The sequence below is a fragment of the Pelodiscus sinensis genome, chromosome 15, assembly GCF_049634645.1.
Source record: "Pelodiscus sinensis isolate JC-2024 chromosome 15, ASM4963464v1, whole genome shotgun sequence".
NCBI classification, from domain to species: domain Eukaryota; kingdom Metazoa; phylum Chordata; order Testudines; family Trionychidae; genus Pelodiscus; species Pelodiscus sinensis.
The window spans coordinates 34,137,159-34,152,290 of record NC_134725.1 but is presented as its reverse complement, the minus strand read 5'-3'; the positions used below and the strand labels follow the sequence as shown (position 1 = coordinate 34,152,290).

General features: G+C 41.6%; 1 protein-coding gene across 1 annotated transcript in view; it reads left to right on the top strand.

Moving 5' to 3' along the window:
- PPP1CC (protein phosphatase 1 catalytic subunit gamma) overlaps positions 1-1,390 on the top strand; it is a 32,905-nt gene extending 31,515 nt beyond the window's left edge. Inside the window, exon 7 of the mRNA XM_075898698.1 lies at positions 208-1,390. Within this exon, the coding sequence (XP_075754813.1) occupies positions 208-297 (90 nt within the window). The 3' untranslated portion in view covers positions 298-1,390. The remainder of the gene's footprint in view (positions 1-207) is intronic.
- Positions 1,391-15,132: the final 13,742 nt, after the last annotated feature.

The following is a 15,132-nucleotide window of genomic DNA, read 5'->3' as shown; positions in this document are numbered from 1 at the left end:
CTGCTACTAGCATTACTACTGGGTGGGAAGGGAGCACACTACTCTTTGCATTGAGCATGCAGAGTTGTTGCCTGTTTTTTTACTGCCCATGGTCACAATATCATGGTGGGGTTTTTTGTTTTTTGTTTTTTTTTAAACAAGCAAATTAGCAGGTTGGTTAGTTTGCTTTCTCTGTCATCATAGTAAATGATTGCATTGTCTTTTCAGATTTTGAAACCTGCAGAGAAAAAGAAGCCTAATGCTAGCAGACCTGTAACGCCACCAAGGGGTATGATCACAAAACAAGCGAAGAAATAATAACTTTGGTACTGCCTAGATGGGACTTGTATTATAATATATAACCTCCATTTTTAAAACTGTAATGTGTACTGTTCAGCTTGCTCAAAATAGATAACGTGTTTGGTTTTTTTCAATTTTGATTTAATGAATGGCATTTGCTGGTTGTAACAGCAAATGAGACTTTCTCCCTTCCCAAGAAGAGTTTTTAAAACTTTCCTTATGTCGGTGTTACAGCTGCACATGCCACCGCATCTTATCCTGTCATTATGGATAATTGTAAAACTGACTCTTTTGAATATGTTCAATGAGTAGTGTAAATGCTTGTTTTCTTCTTTAGAAACTAAAGAGGGCACTAGTGTGCTGAGAGATTAGAAATTTGTTACTGTCAGAAATTACATACTGTTTATACAAACCACTGTGAACTTTTTTTACTTTAAAAATTTGTTTAAAAGGGATTGCTTTTCTTGTTATGTACACATTAGTTTTGTTGCTGTCAACATAAGAACCCTCAGCCTGACCAGCATTGCTGGCATGATGTATATTTAATTAAAGCACACTTCCCCTCCCATGTGCTTAAATGAAAATTAAAGCCATTATTGTAAATGTTTGTGTCTCTTTCCTGAAGCCAAAGTTTGTTCACAAAGTTGTATCTACACAACCCATCCAGATAAGTTGGCAGGGCTTTACATTCATGCCTTTCTCTTGGAGATTAAAGGAAGTTTTGACTTTCAATAGCAAGTAGTAATGCTGTGCAGTTTGCTATTAAAGGTAAAGATAAACATTGTTTGTACAACTTCAGTATATTCTGTTGAGTAAACCTTCTTACAGTTGCATATGTCCTGTTGCAGCCAGTTTCAGAAACCTGTAACTTGTGGAAATGATGCTAGATCTGCCTGAGAATTCATTTCTAGACTAAAGACTTTGTTCTGCAAAGCAGCATAGAAAAATAATTTGATAAGCCAACAATACACAGGAGTTAATTCTGTTCAGCCGTTTATACAAATCTTGGTCGTATTTTTCAAAAAACTGTTAATCTCTTTTGAACAGATGACAGTGTACAATACCATGTAGTGAAAATAATGCATTTATTAAATGAAGTTGTTAAATCCTCTCAGTGTGTCTTTATCAGCACAGTACACATCAGAATTGTTAGCAGACTTGACTAAATTAGATAAGTAAATTGTTTCAAGTTGAGTTTGTGGCTTTCCAGATCAGTGCCTGAGCTTAACCCACCTGTGGTATCTTTTTAAAGAGGTCTTGATGTAGATCCATCATGCTGACCTGTAAAATGTAAGTGCTTTCCCATTAAGAGCAAGATGGGGAGAATTGTGCTGTCTCACTTACAAGAGACAATCATCTAGATCAAGCATAGTATACAAGGAAATCTACATGCTAAATGTGTCACTCAAAAGGACACCTTTAAGTATTTGTTTTCTATAGATCAGGATAGTTGCAACTCCACTCCTAGACAATTTTGTTTCCTTTCTATAGAAACTAGCCAATTAGCCCGTCTTAAGACAGGTTTTTCAGGTCTCTCCTCCATGTCGGTCTTTTCTCCTGAGCCTCCGGTCTCTCGCTCTCTCCCCCCTCTTCCTCTTGCCCACCCCCCTCAGCTCTCTCCTGCCTCTCTCTGTCTTTCTCTCTTCTCCCCCTCCTGCCTCTCACTGGGGGGACCATGGAGCCCAAACGGTCACTTGCGCCACTTGCTCCTACGCGGCGGCCCAGCTGAGCAGCACAGTCAGCATAGCAGAGTGCCATGGTGGGAGGTGAAGGGAGGCGGGGCGATGATGTTCACAGCCAAGGGGTGGGGTCTGGAGCCGCTGTCACATTGCACGTCACCGCCTTCCTTTGCCTCCCGTCATGGCGCTCAGCTGACTTCTGTGCCACTTAGCCGGGCCACTGCGGGGGAGCAAGCAGCCGTTTGGGCCCCGCACTCCCCATGCAGCATGGGCCGCCCACAGGGAACAGCCAGCATTTCAAGCAACAGTGCTCCCCAGAGGGAAAAACCAACATTTCAGGCAACAGCGCCCCCAGAGGGAACAGCCAGCATTTCAGCATTAGACTCTCAGACACTGGGCTACTATATATACGGTAATAAGGAAAGAATGTGGTGTAAGATCTTCTTGTAGCCTTGAACTATTTTGCTTTCTCTTCAGATTTCTCTTTGAAACTCCACCCCTTTGCAAAACAAAATGTTGGCCTTATGTTCAGTAGGCTTTTTTTAGTCTAATGGTACTTCCATTTAGTAGCAGTATAAGCTGAGGGAATGTAGGTTTATAGATAAGCTGCAAGTTTTAAGTGATGAGCATTCTTCTCTCAAAACTTAATGGGGAAAATATCACACTTTTTCTTAAAGACCTTGCTTGGATCACTGAGACCAATATCTTGCAGTTAAGCAAAGCATGTCTTTGAGAGTCGTCGTCTTGATTTGACAACTCCAACAGACTTGGAATTCACCACTTCCTTGGTGGCTTGTTCCAGTAGCTAAATGCCCTGTCAGCTGTAACTTCTAGCCATTGACTCTTACTCTGCCTTATAGACTAAAAATCCCTTTAGGACCAAGCACCTTTTATATGAAAGGGAGTAAGAAGCAATAGGGACAAGCTTTTTTTCCCCTGATCATATTTGTATGAGAACGTGGGCTTGGCCTATGAACTGTGCATTGCTACATAATGGTGGTATCTGCATCTATTAACTCATTTCTTCTCCCTGCTGTTCTTTGGCCCTATCTGTGTTTACACTCATTTAAGGCATAAAGTGTTAGTGTTCACCATATTACTACAGTACTAAATAGCAAAAACAGTTAAGACTATTTTAATTAGTCTAGGTCCCTGTTAAGAGACTCTCATAGCCCTTACTAGAACTCCATGGGAACCAGGAGTTGAGGCTTCTTGGCTGTTGGCTTCTGTGAGGTAAATAGGATACTGAGGTCCTTTACCAGATAATGCCTCATTACAAATGAGACATTTACATGATCAGATTTTCTCCAGTAGAATTGGGTCATGTAGCCATGGTCTAATATAAGAAAGACCCTACAAAATTTAGCCATGAAACTCATCAGAACATGAAATTTGCTCTCTCCTTGTGAAATCTGGTCTTTTCTGTACTTTTACCCTATAGAACACTAGAACTGGAAGAAATGTAGCTGTGTTAGTCTGGTGCAGCTGAAACAAAAAACAGGACTGTGTAAAATGCTACACAGTCCTGTTTTTTGTTAGAACTGGAAGGGACCTCAAGAAGTCATTGAGTCCAGCCCCCTGCCCTCGTGGCAGGACCTAGTACCATAGATCATCCCTGATCATAGAATCATAGAATAATAGGACTGGAAGGGACCTCGAGAGGTCATCGAGTCCAGCCTCCCGCCCTCAAGACAGGACCAAGCTCTGTCTACACCATCCCTGACAGATGTCTATCCAACCTGTTCTTAAATATCTCCAGAGAGGGAGATTCCACCACCTCCCTTGGCAATTTATTCCAATATTTGACCACCCTGACAGTTAGGAATTTTTTCCTAATGTCCAATCTAAACCTCCCCTGCTGCACTTTAAGCCCATTACTCCTTGTCCTGTCCTCAGAAACCAAGAGGAACAAATTTTCTCCTTCCTCCTTGTGACACCCTTTTAGATATTTGAAAACCGCTATCATGTCCCCCCTTAATCTTCTTTTTTCCAAACTAAACAAGCCCAGTTCATGAAGCCTGGCTTCATAGGTCATGTTCTCTAAACCTTTAATCATTCTTGTCGCTCTTCTCTGTACCCTTTCCAATTTCTCCACATCTTTCTTGAAATGTGGCGCCCAGAACTGGACACAGTACTCCAGCTGAGGCCTAACTAGTGCAGAGTAGAGCGGCAGAATGACTTCACGAGTTTTGCTTACAACACACCTGTTGATACAACCTGTTGATACCTGATAGATGTAAATAGATTTTGTGCAGGAGACCAGAGTTTCTCAGAGTGGGGGGTCCTGGCCTGAAAGGGAGTTGAAGCAGTCAAGTTATTTTAGGGGGGTCATATTGCCCTCCTGTGCACTGGCTTCAGAGCTGATCAGTGCCTGTTGACCAGGTACCCGGCTGTGAAGGTAGTGCCCTGCCACCAGCACAGAAGGAAGGGTTGCACTAACATACCATACCAGCTTTCCTTCTGTGCTACTGCTGGCAGCAACTCTGCCCTCAAAACTGGACTCTGCTCAGCAGCTTCTGCTACCCAGCTCTAAAGGTGGCACCACTGCCTTGCAGCAGTGCAGAATGAAGAGCAGCAGTATCACAACAGTCCCCCTTTCCTCTCCCATACAATCTAGCAACCTCCCCTCAACTCTTTTTGGGGTCAGGAGGCAGAACTACAAAACTATGAAATTTCACCTATTTAAATCTGAAATCATGAAATGTGTCAGAATAGATGTGATTGGAAGATGATCTCAAGGTGAAGTTCTAGTCATGCTACATGTAAAAATTACAAGGCTACTTACTTTACTCTCAGTGAATACAGAATAGAAAATCTGTTTCTCTTGGGACAAAATTATAAAAGTGTGGTTGATAGGGTAGCTGTGATATATATGTGGACTTTGTTGAAGGCCTGTGACAACACTATTAAGACAGCTACTAGAAGATTTCAAGGACACGGAACTAAAGAAAGTTCAGAGGAGGATAATAAATGTTATGTAACACCTGAAAAACAAACCATAGTATGTGAAGCTTAAGGAGTCAGTCTATTCAGCTGATCAAAAGGTGAAGAGGTGACTTGACCAAAATATATAGATACTTACACATGCAAGATATCTAATACAGGCAGTCCCTGGGTTACGTACAAGATAGGGACTGTAGGTTTGTTCTTAAGTTGAATTTGTATGTAAGTCGGAACTGGTACATATTGTAGGGGAAACTCTAGCCAAACATTTCTCCAGAGCTCAGTTTTATTCTCCCACACCTCACTTCCCTCAGTCCTTTATTCTCAAGCTGAGGTGTCTGCTGTGAAAAGCTGCTCCGTGTCTCCCTGGTCTGCTGGGGGGGGCACTAGCTTCGCGTCTCCCTGGTCTGCTGGGGGGAAGCAGCTAGTGCGGGGTTGCCTCACCCCGTTTGTAAGTAGGGATCCGATGTAAGTCAGATCCATGTAACCCGGGGACTGCCTGTAGTGGGGAGCACTTCAGTCTTGTTGACAGACATAACCAGGCCTACTGAGTGGGAGATGAAGTCAGACAAATTCAGTCTTCAAATAAGACAGTCCTCGCAGTGAGGATAATTAAATATGGGTGAGCACTCCAGCTTCACTGTAAGGTGTTCCATAACTTCTTTTAATTACAAATATTTCTAAAAAATGTACTTTAATCCAGCTGTTGAAGGCTGGGGCTGGTTCTCTGTTTCCTTTCATGCAATGAGGCCCCCTCCTTCATGGCCCATGGGAAGAACAGGATTGCCATACTGGTCACAAGCGACGAGGAGTCCTGTGGCACCTTATAGACTAACTGAAGTGTAGTCTTTGCCCACAAAAGCTTATGCTCTTACACTTCAGTTAGTCTATAAGGTGCCACAGGACTCCTCGTCGCTTTTGCAGATTCAGACTAACACGGCTACCCCTCTGATACTGGTCACAGTACCTTTAACAAGGGCCACTGCATTGATAGACAGAGCTTAGCATTCAGCTGATCACCTTCAGCAGTCTTGAAATATTTTTATGCAGAATTGGCAATGTCTGTCTAGAGTGATTTTCACAAATTCTTTACAGTGATGGTCCATCAGATGAGATAAGCCTTGCCCTGAGGTGGGTATAAAAAATCTAGTTTTATCATGTAAGATGCCTGAATTGATAGTCTTGCTCAGGGCATAATCCCACTTCCTCCCACAAGAGGGTATTCCTAAGAGGCTATTCAAAGATTCAGCAATAGCCCTGAGCTTGTGAATCTGCAACAGCTCCGCATCTCCCAGTCTTAAACTGACTGGTAGATTTTGAATCTGGAAAAAATTTCCCCCAGGTCAGAGTGACAAATGATGGTAGTTGCTTGTCTTTGGTGCATGAATTGCCTGCTAGGATATCTGGACATATTTCACCTAATCAGGTCTTTGTTATTGCAGGGGCCTAAGGCAGTGGTGACACCTCGATGTCTCCTAGTTTCTGCTTCTGGCATACACAAGTTTCATCTCTTTAAGAATTTAAAATGCTTGAAGTCAATAGGCTTAAACATATGGTTACCAGGGTGAAATTCAACAGCCAGAGAGAGGTTCTTTCTGGCACTAAACTCTATAACTCCATGAATTAGGGAACTATAGCTCCTGGAAAGTTCAGTCCCAAACTCTATCTGTATCTCTCGGAAATTAGCTTTTCCTTTCTATGAACTAAACTACTGTAACAGCATCTGCCTGGAACTACTCATCTGGTTCACAATAAGGATCTAGACCAGTGTTTCTCAAAGTGGTCTGTGAAACCACTTTGAGAAACCTGTTAACTGGCCACTCTGGTGTGTGTTTACTGGCTCTGCGGCCATAGAGCCTCACAGCTCCCATTGGCTCTATTTTGCCATTTGCAGCCAAGGGGAGCTGCAGGAAGTGGTGTGGGCCGGACTGCCACTTCCTGTGGCTCCCACTGGTTGAAAATGGTGAAACAAAGCCAATGGGATCTGTGAGTCTCTTTGGCTATGGCACCAGTAAGCAAACACACTGGAGCAGCAAGTTAACAGATTTCTTAAAGTGATTTCATGGACCACTTTGAGAAACACTGGTCTACCTGACTGATTACTATTGCAACCTGGAAGAGAAATTATTCTTCGCTAAACACTACAGGCAGTCCCCGGGTTACATGGATCCGACTTACATCGGATCCCTACTTACAAACGGGGTGAGGCAACCCCGCACTAGCTGCTTCTCCCCATCAGAACAGGGAGACGCGAAGCTAGTGCCCCCCCCCCCCCCCCCAGCAGACCAGGGAGACGCGGAGCGGCTTTTCTCAGCAGACACCTCAGCTTGAGAATAAAGGACTGAGGGAAGTGAGGTGTGGGAGAATAAAACTGAGCTCTGGAGAAATGTTTGGCTAGAGTTTCCCCTACAATATGTACCAGTTCTGACTTACATACAAATTCAACTTAAGAACAAACCTACAGTCCCTATCTTGTACGTAACCCGGGGACTGCCTGTACTGAAAATCAGGGAAGAGGGACGGAAATAAATCATCTATAAAATAAGGGAATGCAATGCCTAATAAAACTAAAATAGGCAACTTATTCTGCTGCTTACCAGATAGAGGAATGGTTTCTCCCAATGTTCATTTTAAAGAGCAAGTATATCTGTAACAATCTACATTTTAATGTAGTCTGTACTTAAGTAACTGAATTTTAAATTCCTTTTATTATTTAAAGATGGATTGAAAAACATGAGTTTTTTGTCCTTTGACCATGAGAGTAAATGATAAAGTTGTTTTGTATTAGTTTCATAATGTACTTAAAGATAAATATTACCGCAGTTGTGCTTGTGTTTCCTGCATCTTAGAACAATTGTAATTTCAGTTGCCCTTTTTTAGGATTTGCAAGTCACCATGGTAGCTTGTAATACTCATTTTCATCTTCACATGCTCTAAAGGCTCCCTCTTACCTGAACTTGTTATAGTTCAGGCTTTGTCATCTTCAGGCTTAGTTATCATGATTCATTCTAGTCCCATTTGCCCTTGAAATAATAGAATCATAGGGCTGGAAGAGACCTCAGGAGGTCATCAAGTCCGGTCGGTCCCCTGCCCAAAACAGGGCCAATCCCAACTAAATCAACCCAGAATGTTATGCAGAATGCTACAATCAGCTTAATCTTTCCAAACTGATGGCTACTCTTTGTTTCCAAGACTGCTGGTTATCTATAAAACCTTGCATTTTCTGAAACAAAAAACAGGACTATGTAGCACTTTAAAGACTAACAAGATGGTTTATTAGGTGATGAGCTTTCGTGGGCCAGACCCACTTCCTCAGATCAAATAGTGGAAGAAAATTGGCACAACCATATATACCAAAGGATACAATCAAAAAAATGAACACATGAAAAGGACAAATCAAATTTCAGAACAGAAGGGAGATGGGGGGGAGGTAAATGTCTGAGAGCTAATGATATTAGAGGTGATAATTGGGGAAGCTATCTTTGTAATGGGCAAGATAATTAATGTCTTTGTTTAGACTGAGGCGTAAAACATTTTAAAAAAAATTCTGGGCATCGAAGAAACTTCCCCACTCATCTTGTGACAATTAAGAGTAGCTTTCGGGTTTTTGCTATCAGTTCCTGAGGAAAAAAGTGGTGCAATGTCTTCACTTCCTCTGGTGAAGAACCAGAACTGGGCAGTCATCAGGCCCCTGAACAAAAGTTTGTTCTTACTTTACTCCTCAGCAGTTTAAGTAGCTTTGAAGCAGCAAAATGGGGAAGTTATATGTGACACCTGCATTTGATATTTCAGTTGCATACTTAAAATAACAGTTTTGAAATGTGTCAGCACTGGCATAAGACCTACCTCTTTCATAGAACGTTTCATTTTACAGATGAAGGTAACAGTCTTCTTTCATTAATAGCAGGAGATGAGAACTAAGTCAGTTTATGGTAGATATTTTATATTAGGTATTTGCAACAAAGGGCTCGTTTTTCTGCTAATTTTTTAGAAGTTGCTCACTTATACTTAGCGAGGAGCTGGGCCTTTTCTTCACTTCTGACCATAATGTAATAATACCTAGCTCTTATATAGACCTTTTCAGCAGTAGCTTTCAGGGTGCTTTACAAAGGTCAATATTGTTATCTTCATTTTCCAGAGGGGGAAACTGAGGCACAGAGAAGGTGACATGACTTGCCCAAGGTCCACCTTCAAGGCTTGTGACTGACCCATAAATAGAATCTAGATCATTAGTCCCCATTTAGTGTGCTATCTACTAGGTTACACTGCCTTACTAAGTCTAATGTAAGGCTATTAATTTGAACAAGTTGCTACCCAGTCTAATGTTCTGAGAGAACATTGTAATCAATTCTTCAGAGTACTAGTTTGGATAATGGAGCATTGTATTTAAGTCTTATCTGAACAAACAAGATGGGTCTCTTGGTTTAGCATCTCTTACTAGAGAATGCGTTCTCTATGATGAAGCACTTTACATTGTTCTTGTTTCTACACTCAGACTACCACTAAGCTATTAATATCAGCAGGGCCTCAAATCTTAGGTTGATAATATCCTGTAACAATTGAAAACCCAAGAACGTGTATGACAAATTTTGCCCTTAGACACATGTAACTTATTGACTGTGCAATGCTCCTGAACACAGAATTTGTCCCTGTGAACAATACTAATCAATTGCTTTGGAAGTATAGCTAGAAATCAAGGCATTCTAGAGGCAATATAAAAAACCCTATTTGGATTGAGATTTAATAACCCGTGTTGCACTTCTCCCTGAGCTGAGATGCCTGAGACATAGATTCTAAATTGCATTCAGAATGGAGGATCCCCAGAAAGGAAACTACTGCTTATTTAAACTCCAGATGGGCAACATAGGCTAATGAGTGGGCTGCATGAGTCACTTCCTTCATCCCAATGGTCCATAAGATTATCATAATTGAGATGGCCTCCTGAGATGGGATAGTTTTGCTCACTGTGCTTGCATATCTAGAATTTGCAGGGTGTGCCAGTTCAGCAGTAGCAGTGTTTTGAATGCAGAGAGCATGCAGGACTCTTACAGTCAGTGTTGTATGCAAACATCACACATCTCACTTTACATGTGCTTGCATTATGTGTTAGTAAGACTGGTAGGGAAAAAAATTACATGAACAGAACCATCAGAATCTGGCAATCAGACATGTGGGCAACAATAAACAAAATGTCTTGTGAGCCACACATAAAACTGCAATAAGCCACATATGGGCCACAGGCGTCCCACTACTGCTATAGAGTATCATGTACTACTGTACTAGCGTGTAAGTAAGTATGCGTGCTGTAGGTATGCCTAGTTCAAACTTACCTGTTCTGAAGCACCTGGCATTAGTCATTGATCCAGTATAGCTGTTCTTACATGCTTATGTAAGGTAGCTAGCCTCCTGTAAGGTTTACCATTTTCCTCAAGGATTTGCTTAATCTGGAACTAAAACAACTGTTCTCTGTCTTGTGAGGCTGAGAGGTTAGTACTGTTACTGCAGTTGGAGAGACAACATTAGGACTAGATAGTTGTGTGCCTAGAGGCCATGGAAATAGACGTAGAAAAATCTTAAACAGAACATTCAAAGTTCTGTCTTCTTAGTGGATCTAGATAGTTTTTATTTTAACTGTGTAGTAACTGAACACAGGTATTCTTCCTGATCTGTTATGGGAAAGGGTTGGCGTACCTGTAAAATGTGTTTGGTGATCTTAGTATAGTGGACTGAATTCAGGGCTGGGGGGGTTCGGATTCATGAGGTCAAATTCTGGCTCTGGCTCAGCTCTCTGAGAGCTTTTTGGCAAGTCACTTAACTTTTCAATGCATCACTTTCTAAATCTGTAAAATTATGATAATCATGCAAACGTGCCTACTTCACAGGACTACATTGGAATTAATAAATTGCCATATTCTGAAAAAGTGAAGGGGCATTGTCTTCAGATAACAGTAAAAGTCCAACAATTGATTTCCACTCTAGCAGCATTTGTAAAGTGACTCCCAATGCAATGAATGGATTCAAAAAATAAAATGCCAGCAAAAAGGATGCATGTGCAAGCAAGGATTTCTATAGTATGGTTAAAAATCAGTAAATACTGGAGACTTGTTCTCATACTTCCTCAGAGGAGTAGGGTTGCCAGATACTTTCACAAAAAATACTGAACATGGCAGGGGAAAAAATTCGTTGAGCAAAAAAAAGGGGGGGAGACCAAATTTGTTGAGCAAAAAAAAAAAGGTAACTGCATCTTTAAATTCTCATGTTCCCCATTCTCCCTACCCCTGCCAGACATAGCAGGGGGGAAATGTCCCCGCAGGTCTTCTGAAAAAAACAGAAAATACCAGACATTTTATATATCCAATATTTTCTGGGTTTTTTTTACCAGACAGAAGATGCAATTACTGGACTTTCTGAGCAAAAACTGGACACCTGGCAACCCTACAGAGGATGGAGGAGCTAAGGAGTGCTCTTGCCAAAAAATGTGGAGTTAATTAACTTTTTGATTAAGAGTAGGAGTTGGGATGAAGATTTCCCATTGCAGCAAAGATTTCACTTACACTATGTAGGAGTTTAAACTGCATGCAGTATAGGCATTGGGAAAACATTTACAATTGATTGGCTTTGTGATAATTATGCTGTTAGGCTGTTGTTCTTCAAAGGCTCTGGTTTTTTTTGGGGGGATGGCTGTTTTTGTTTGGGGTTTTTTGGGGTGTGTTCACTTTCCAACATCCATACTCAATTATTTGTGGCCTCTTTTAGCTGTTTACCCTTACTGGAAAGGTGCGTATCTCTCATCACAACTGTGATGATAGGACACAAAAGGCTACACTACACTGTTTAAAAACTCACATTTCATGCTCTTTCATGGACATAGGGATTGTTGGGATATTCATTTATTGCATCTTCTGAAAATAGAGTTGGGTTTTGTAATCACTCTAATAAGCTCATCATCTCAACAACTGTGCCAATAAGTCTAGGGCTTGTCAAATAAATCCACTCTAATTCATGATAACCCAGCTGACCCTGAACTAGATTTATCTTGCCTTACAATGACCTCTTTTGGCTCATCACTGTAGTGCTATCCAAGTATCCACACAGTAGGGAAAAAAAGGGAAAGGTAATTAGCTACCATCTAACCCAGTGGTTTTCAAACTACAGGTTGTGACCCAGTACTGCTTCATGGAATGTCTTGCTGCGGGAGGATCAGGAGAGCAGTGAGGGTGCTAAGGCAGCTACCTGCCTGTCCAGGCACTGCAGTCTGAGCTGCATCCAAAAATCAGTCGACAACCGGTCCAGATCCTTGATGGGGGAAAAGCGCACAGGACTCCGTGCACTGCCCCTATTCCTGCCCTTGCTCTGAGCACTAACTCTGCACTCCCATTGTCTGGAACCTGCTATTGGCTGCTTCTGGACGCACAATGGCCTGTGGTGCCAGGAGAGGCAGGAAGCTGTCTTAGCACCTCACTGCACTGCTAATTGGGAGCCGCTCATGGTAACCTCCTGCTGACCCAGCCCTGACACCCCCAAAAGCGGAGCCTCCTCCTGCACCACAAAACTCCCATCCTCAGCCCCACCTTGGAGTCAAACTCTAGTCAAATTATGTTGGGTCATGGCAACAACAATTTTCTTCATCTGGGTCATGAGAAAAAAAAAGTTTGAAAAACTGCTAATGTAACCAGTTTCATCTCAAACTTCTGAGATGCCTTTATAATTATGTATCACTTTGCACTTTACTATTAATAGGAAGCTTTGCTGTTTCCATGCTTTCTGCACACGAGGGTGTTAAAAATGCTGAGATGGATGGAAACTCCCAAGGTGAAATTCTATCTGACTAATTTCAGTGGGACTGTGATTGCTACCTCAGTGGAAGTAGATGGTTATGGGCAAGTTACTGCCATTCCTGCCTTCTCTTGGGTGGAATAGATTGACCCTGTCATTTGGAAATAATATTAAGTCCTAAAACTGTTACAACTAACACAGATTGTCCTTCGTCTTGAGGGGGCAGAAACTGACATTTTTGGAACTGAAAGGAAGCATTTTGAAACTAAAATATTATTAAAGTCTAAATTAAATATTATTAAATCTCTCAGCACTTGTTGGACAAACAGAACAGTATTTCCAAGTAGAGAGTGACAGTTTGACTTTTTCATTAGAAGTTAACTTTGTGCAGATTTTATTACATTTGATTAAAGAACAGCTAGAACAAAATGGGGGGGGGGATTTATTTTTCTTCAGGGAAACTATTTCAGATTTATTCCAACAAAGGAGAACAGTAGATACTTTCCCTTACTACCTTCCAGAGCTGACCTGTTGCTGTTCCAAAATCAGAGGGAAAAATCAAAGAAGAGGATTCTTCAAGACTTCTGATGAAGCGTGGGGTCTGTAAAGTGAGATGGTTTAATCATGGCCTAAGTTTTTAAGGTTTATAGTTGTGTAATCCTTTTGACCCTGCATCTTGGACTACTTTGTGGAATTAATCTGCACACATTGCCTGCAGCTCAATTCTAATCTCTGCATAGACTTATGCTTTAATTTCTTGCCTTTTCTGGATGTCAGTGGCATTTATAGGTTAAAGTTTGTTATAAAATCAATAAATGCCATTTAAAAGGAATAGTTGTGTTCACATGATATACTGTCCCACAAATGCATGTCTGCTTAGCTAGGCTTCTTTTAATATATAGTACAAAGCCATTCTCATAGTAAAATATTTTCTGCTAAAGAACTGTAAGGCTTGAAAATGAAAAATGTCAGTGATAAATAAGAAAAAAGCTGGGTTGAGGGGAGTGATACAAATGGTGTGATACTTAAGATGACTGTGGAAGAAAAGCTAAAGTAATTAAACTTAACGGTTGTGAGACTTTCACAGCTGAACTCCATTCTCCTTATCCATCCTATTACCATGATGGGAGCTTTTGCCTGAACTCTGCCAGTAAGACCTGCACAATAACCTGCTTCTTTCACAAACATCTGTGTGAAAGATGGGCTCCCATTCAGTGTGGGAAGAATTCCTAGTCAAAATCTGAAAAGCTACCACTTTATCCTCCTCTCAGACTTATTAGTCAAGTGTTGAATTGTGCTACTGATTGACTGGGAGGAGGGGAGGGAGGAGTGTGTGTGTGTGTGTGCACAAAAACATCCCATTTTCTTTATCCTATTTTCCAAACTTTTCTACATACTAGTTTGTCTCAGCCAACACTATAATTGACCAGTTTCACAGTAAAATCTAAAATATTGGTATAGACAAGACTGAAGAGCATACAAGTGGCAGAGATTGTAGCTTCTATATTTGGTTTATACCCTTGATCTGTGCACTAAGTCAATGGCTCTCAACCTTTCCAGACTACTGTATCTCTTTCAGAAGTTTGATTTGTCTTGTGTACCCCCAAATTATACCTCACTTAAAACTACTTACAAAATCAGACAGAAAAGTTTCAGTGCCCTACTGAAACACTGCTTATTTTCTCATTTTGCCCATATAATTATAAAATAGACCAACTAAAATAGAAATATTTATCCTTACATTTCAATGTATGCTGTGTAGAGCACCATAAAATATTAATTTGTATGGATTTAGCTGGGGCTTTCCATGTAGCCTATTGTAAAACTAGGCAAATATCTAGACAAGCTAATGTGCCTCTTGAAAGATTTCTGTGTGCCCCGGGTTGAGAACCATTGCACTAAGTGACCCTACTAACATCATGGTGTACTGGGTCAATTCATCCCATCTCCAGGGGGGAGAGAGACTTGAGAATCCTTTGTAGCTTACTTACAAGCTTGAACTCAGTAGCGTTCATCGATTTCTAACCTATATCCCCCTTGAATAGCCACAGTTCAGACAAAAGCAAGGGTTCCGAGGGCACTGTAAAGACTAATAATTTTATTATGGGATAAGCTTTTGGCATCATAAAAGTGTTAGCCTTTAAGGTGCCACCGGACTCCTCGCCAGTTTTGCTGAAGGAGACTAAAGCCGCTGCTACGTCTGACTGACAGCGAGAGGCACTGCCATTGACATGAGGGGCTTGGAGGCAGCGGTAACAGGTAGCAGTAGCAGCAATTTACACGTGCCAGAGCATCAGTATGTGGAAGCCGCTATAAGTGCCAACAAGGTGGCTAGTGGCTACGGTGCAGGGTAGCCCCCAAACTGGCACAGAACAAATAGCTTTGCCTCCTCCCGCCCTGGTCAGAGTGCCCGAGAGCGCGGGGCGGGGAGTGGATGGTCAGGGGCGGCCACGGA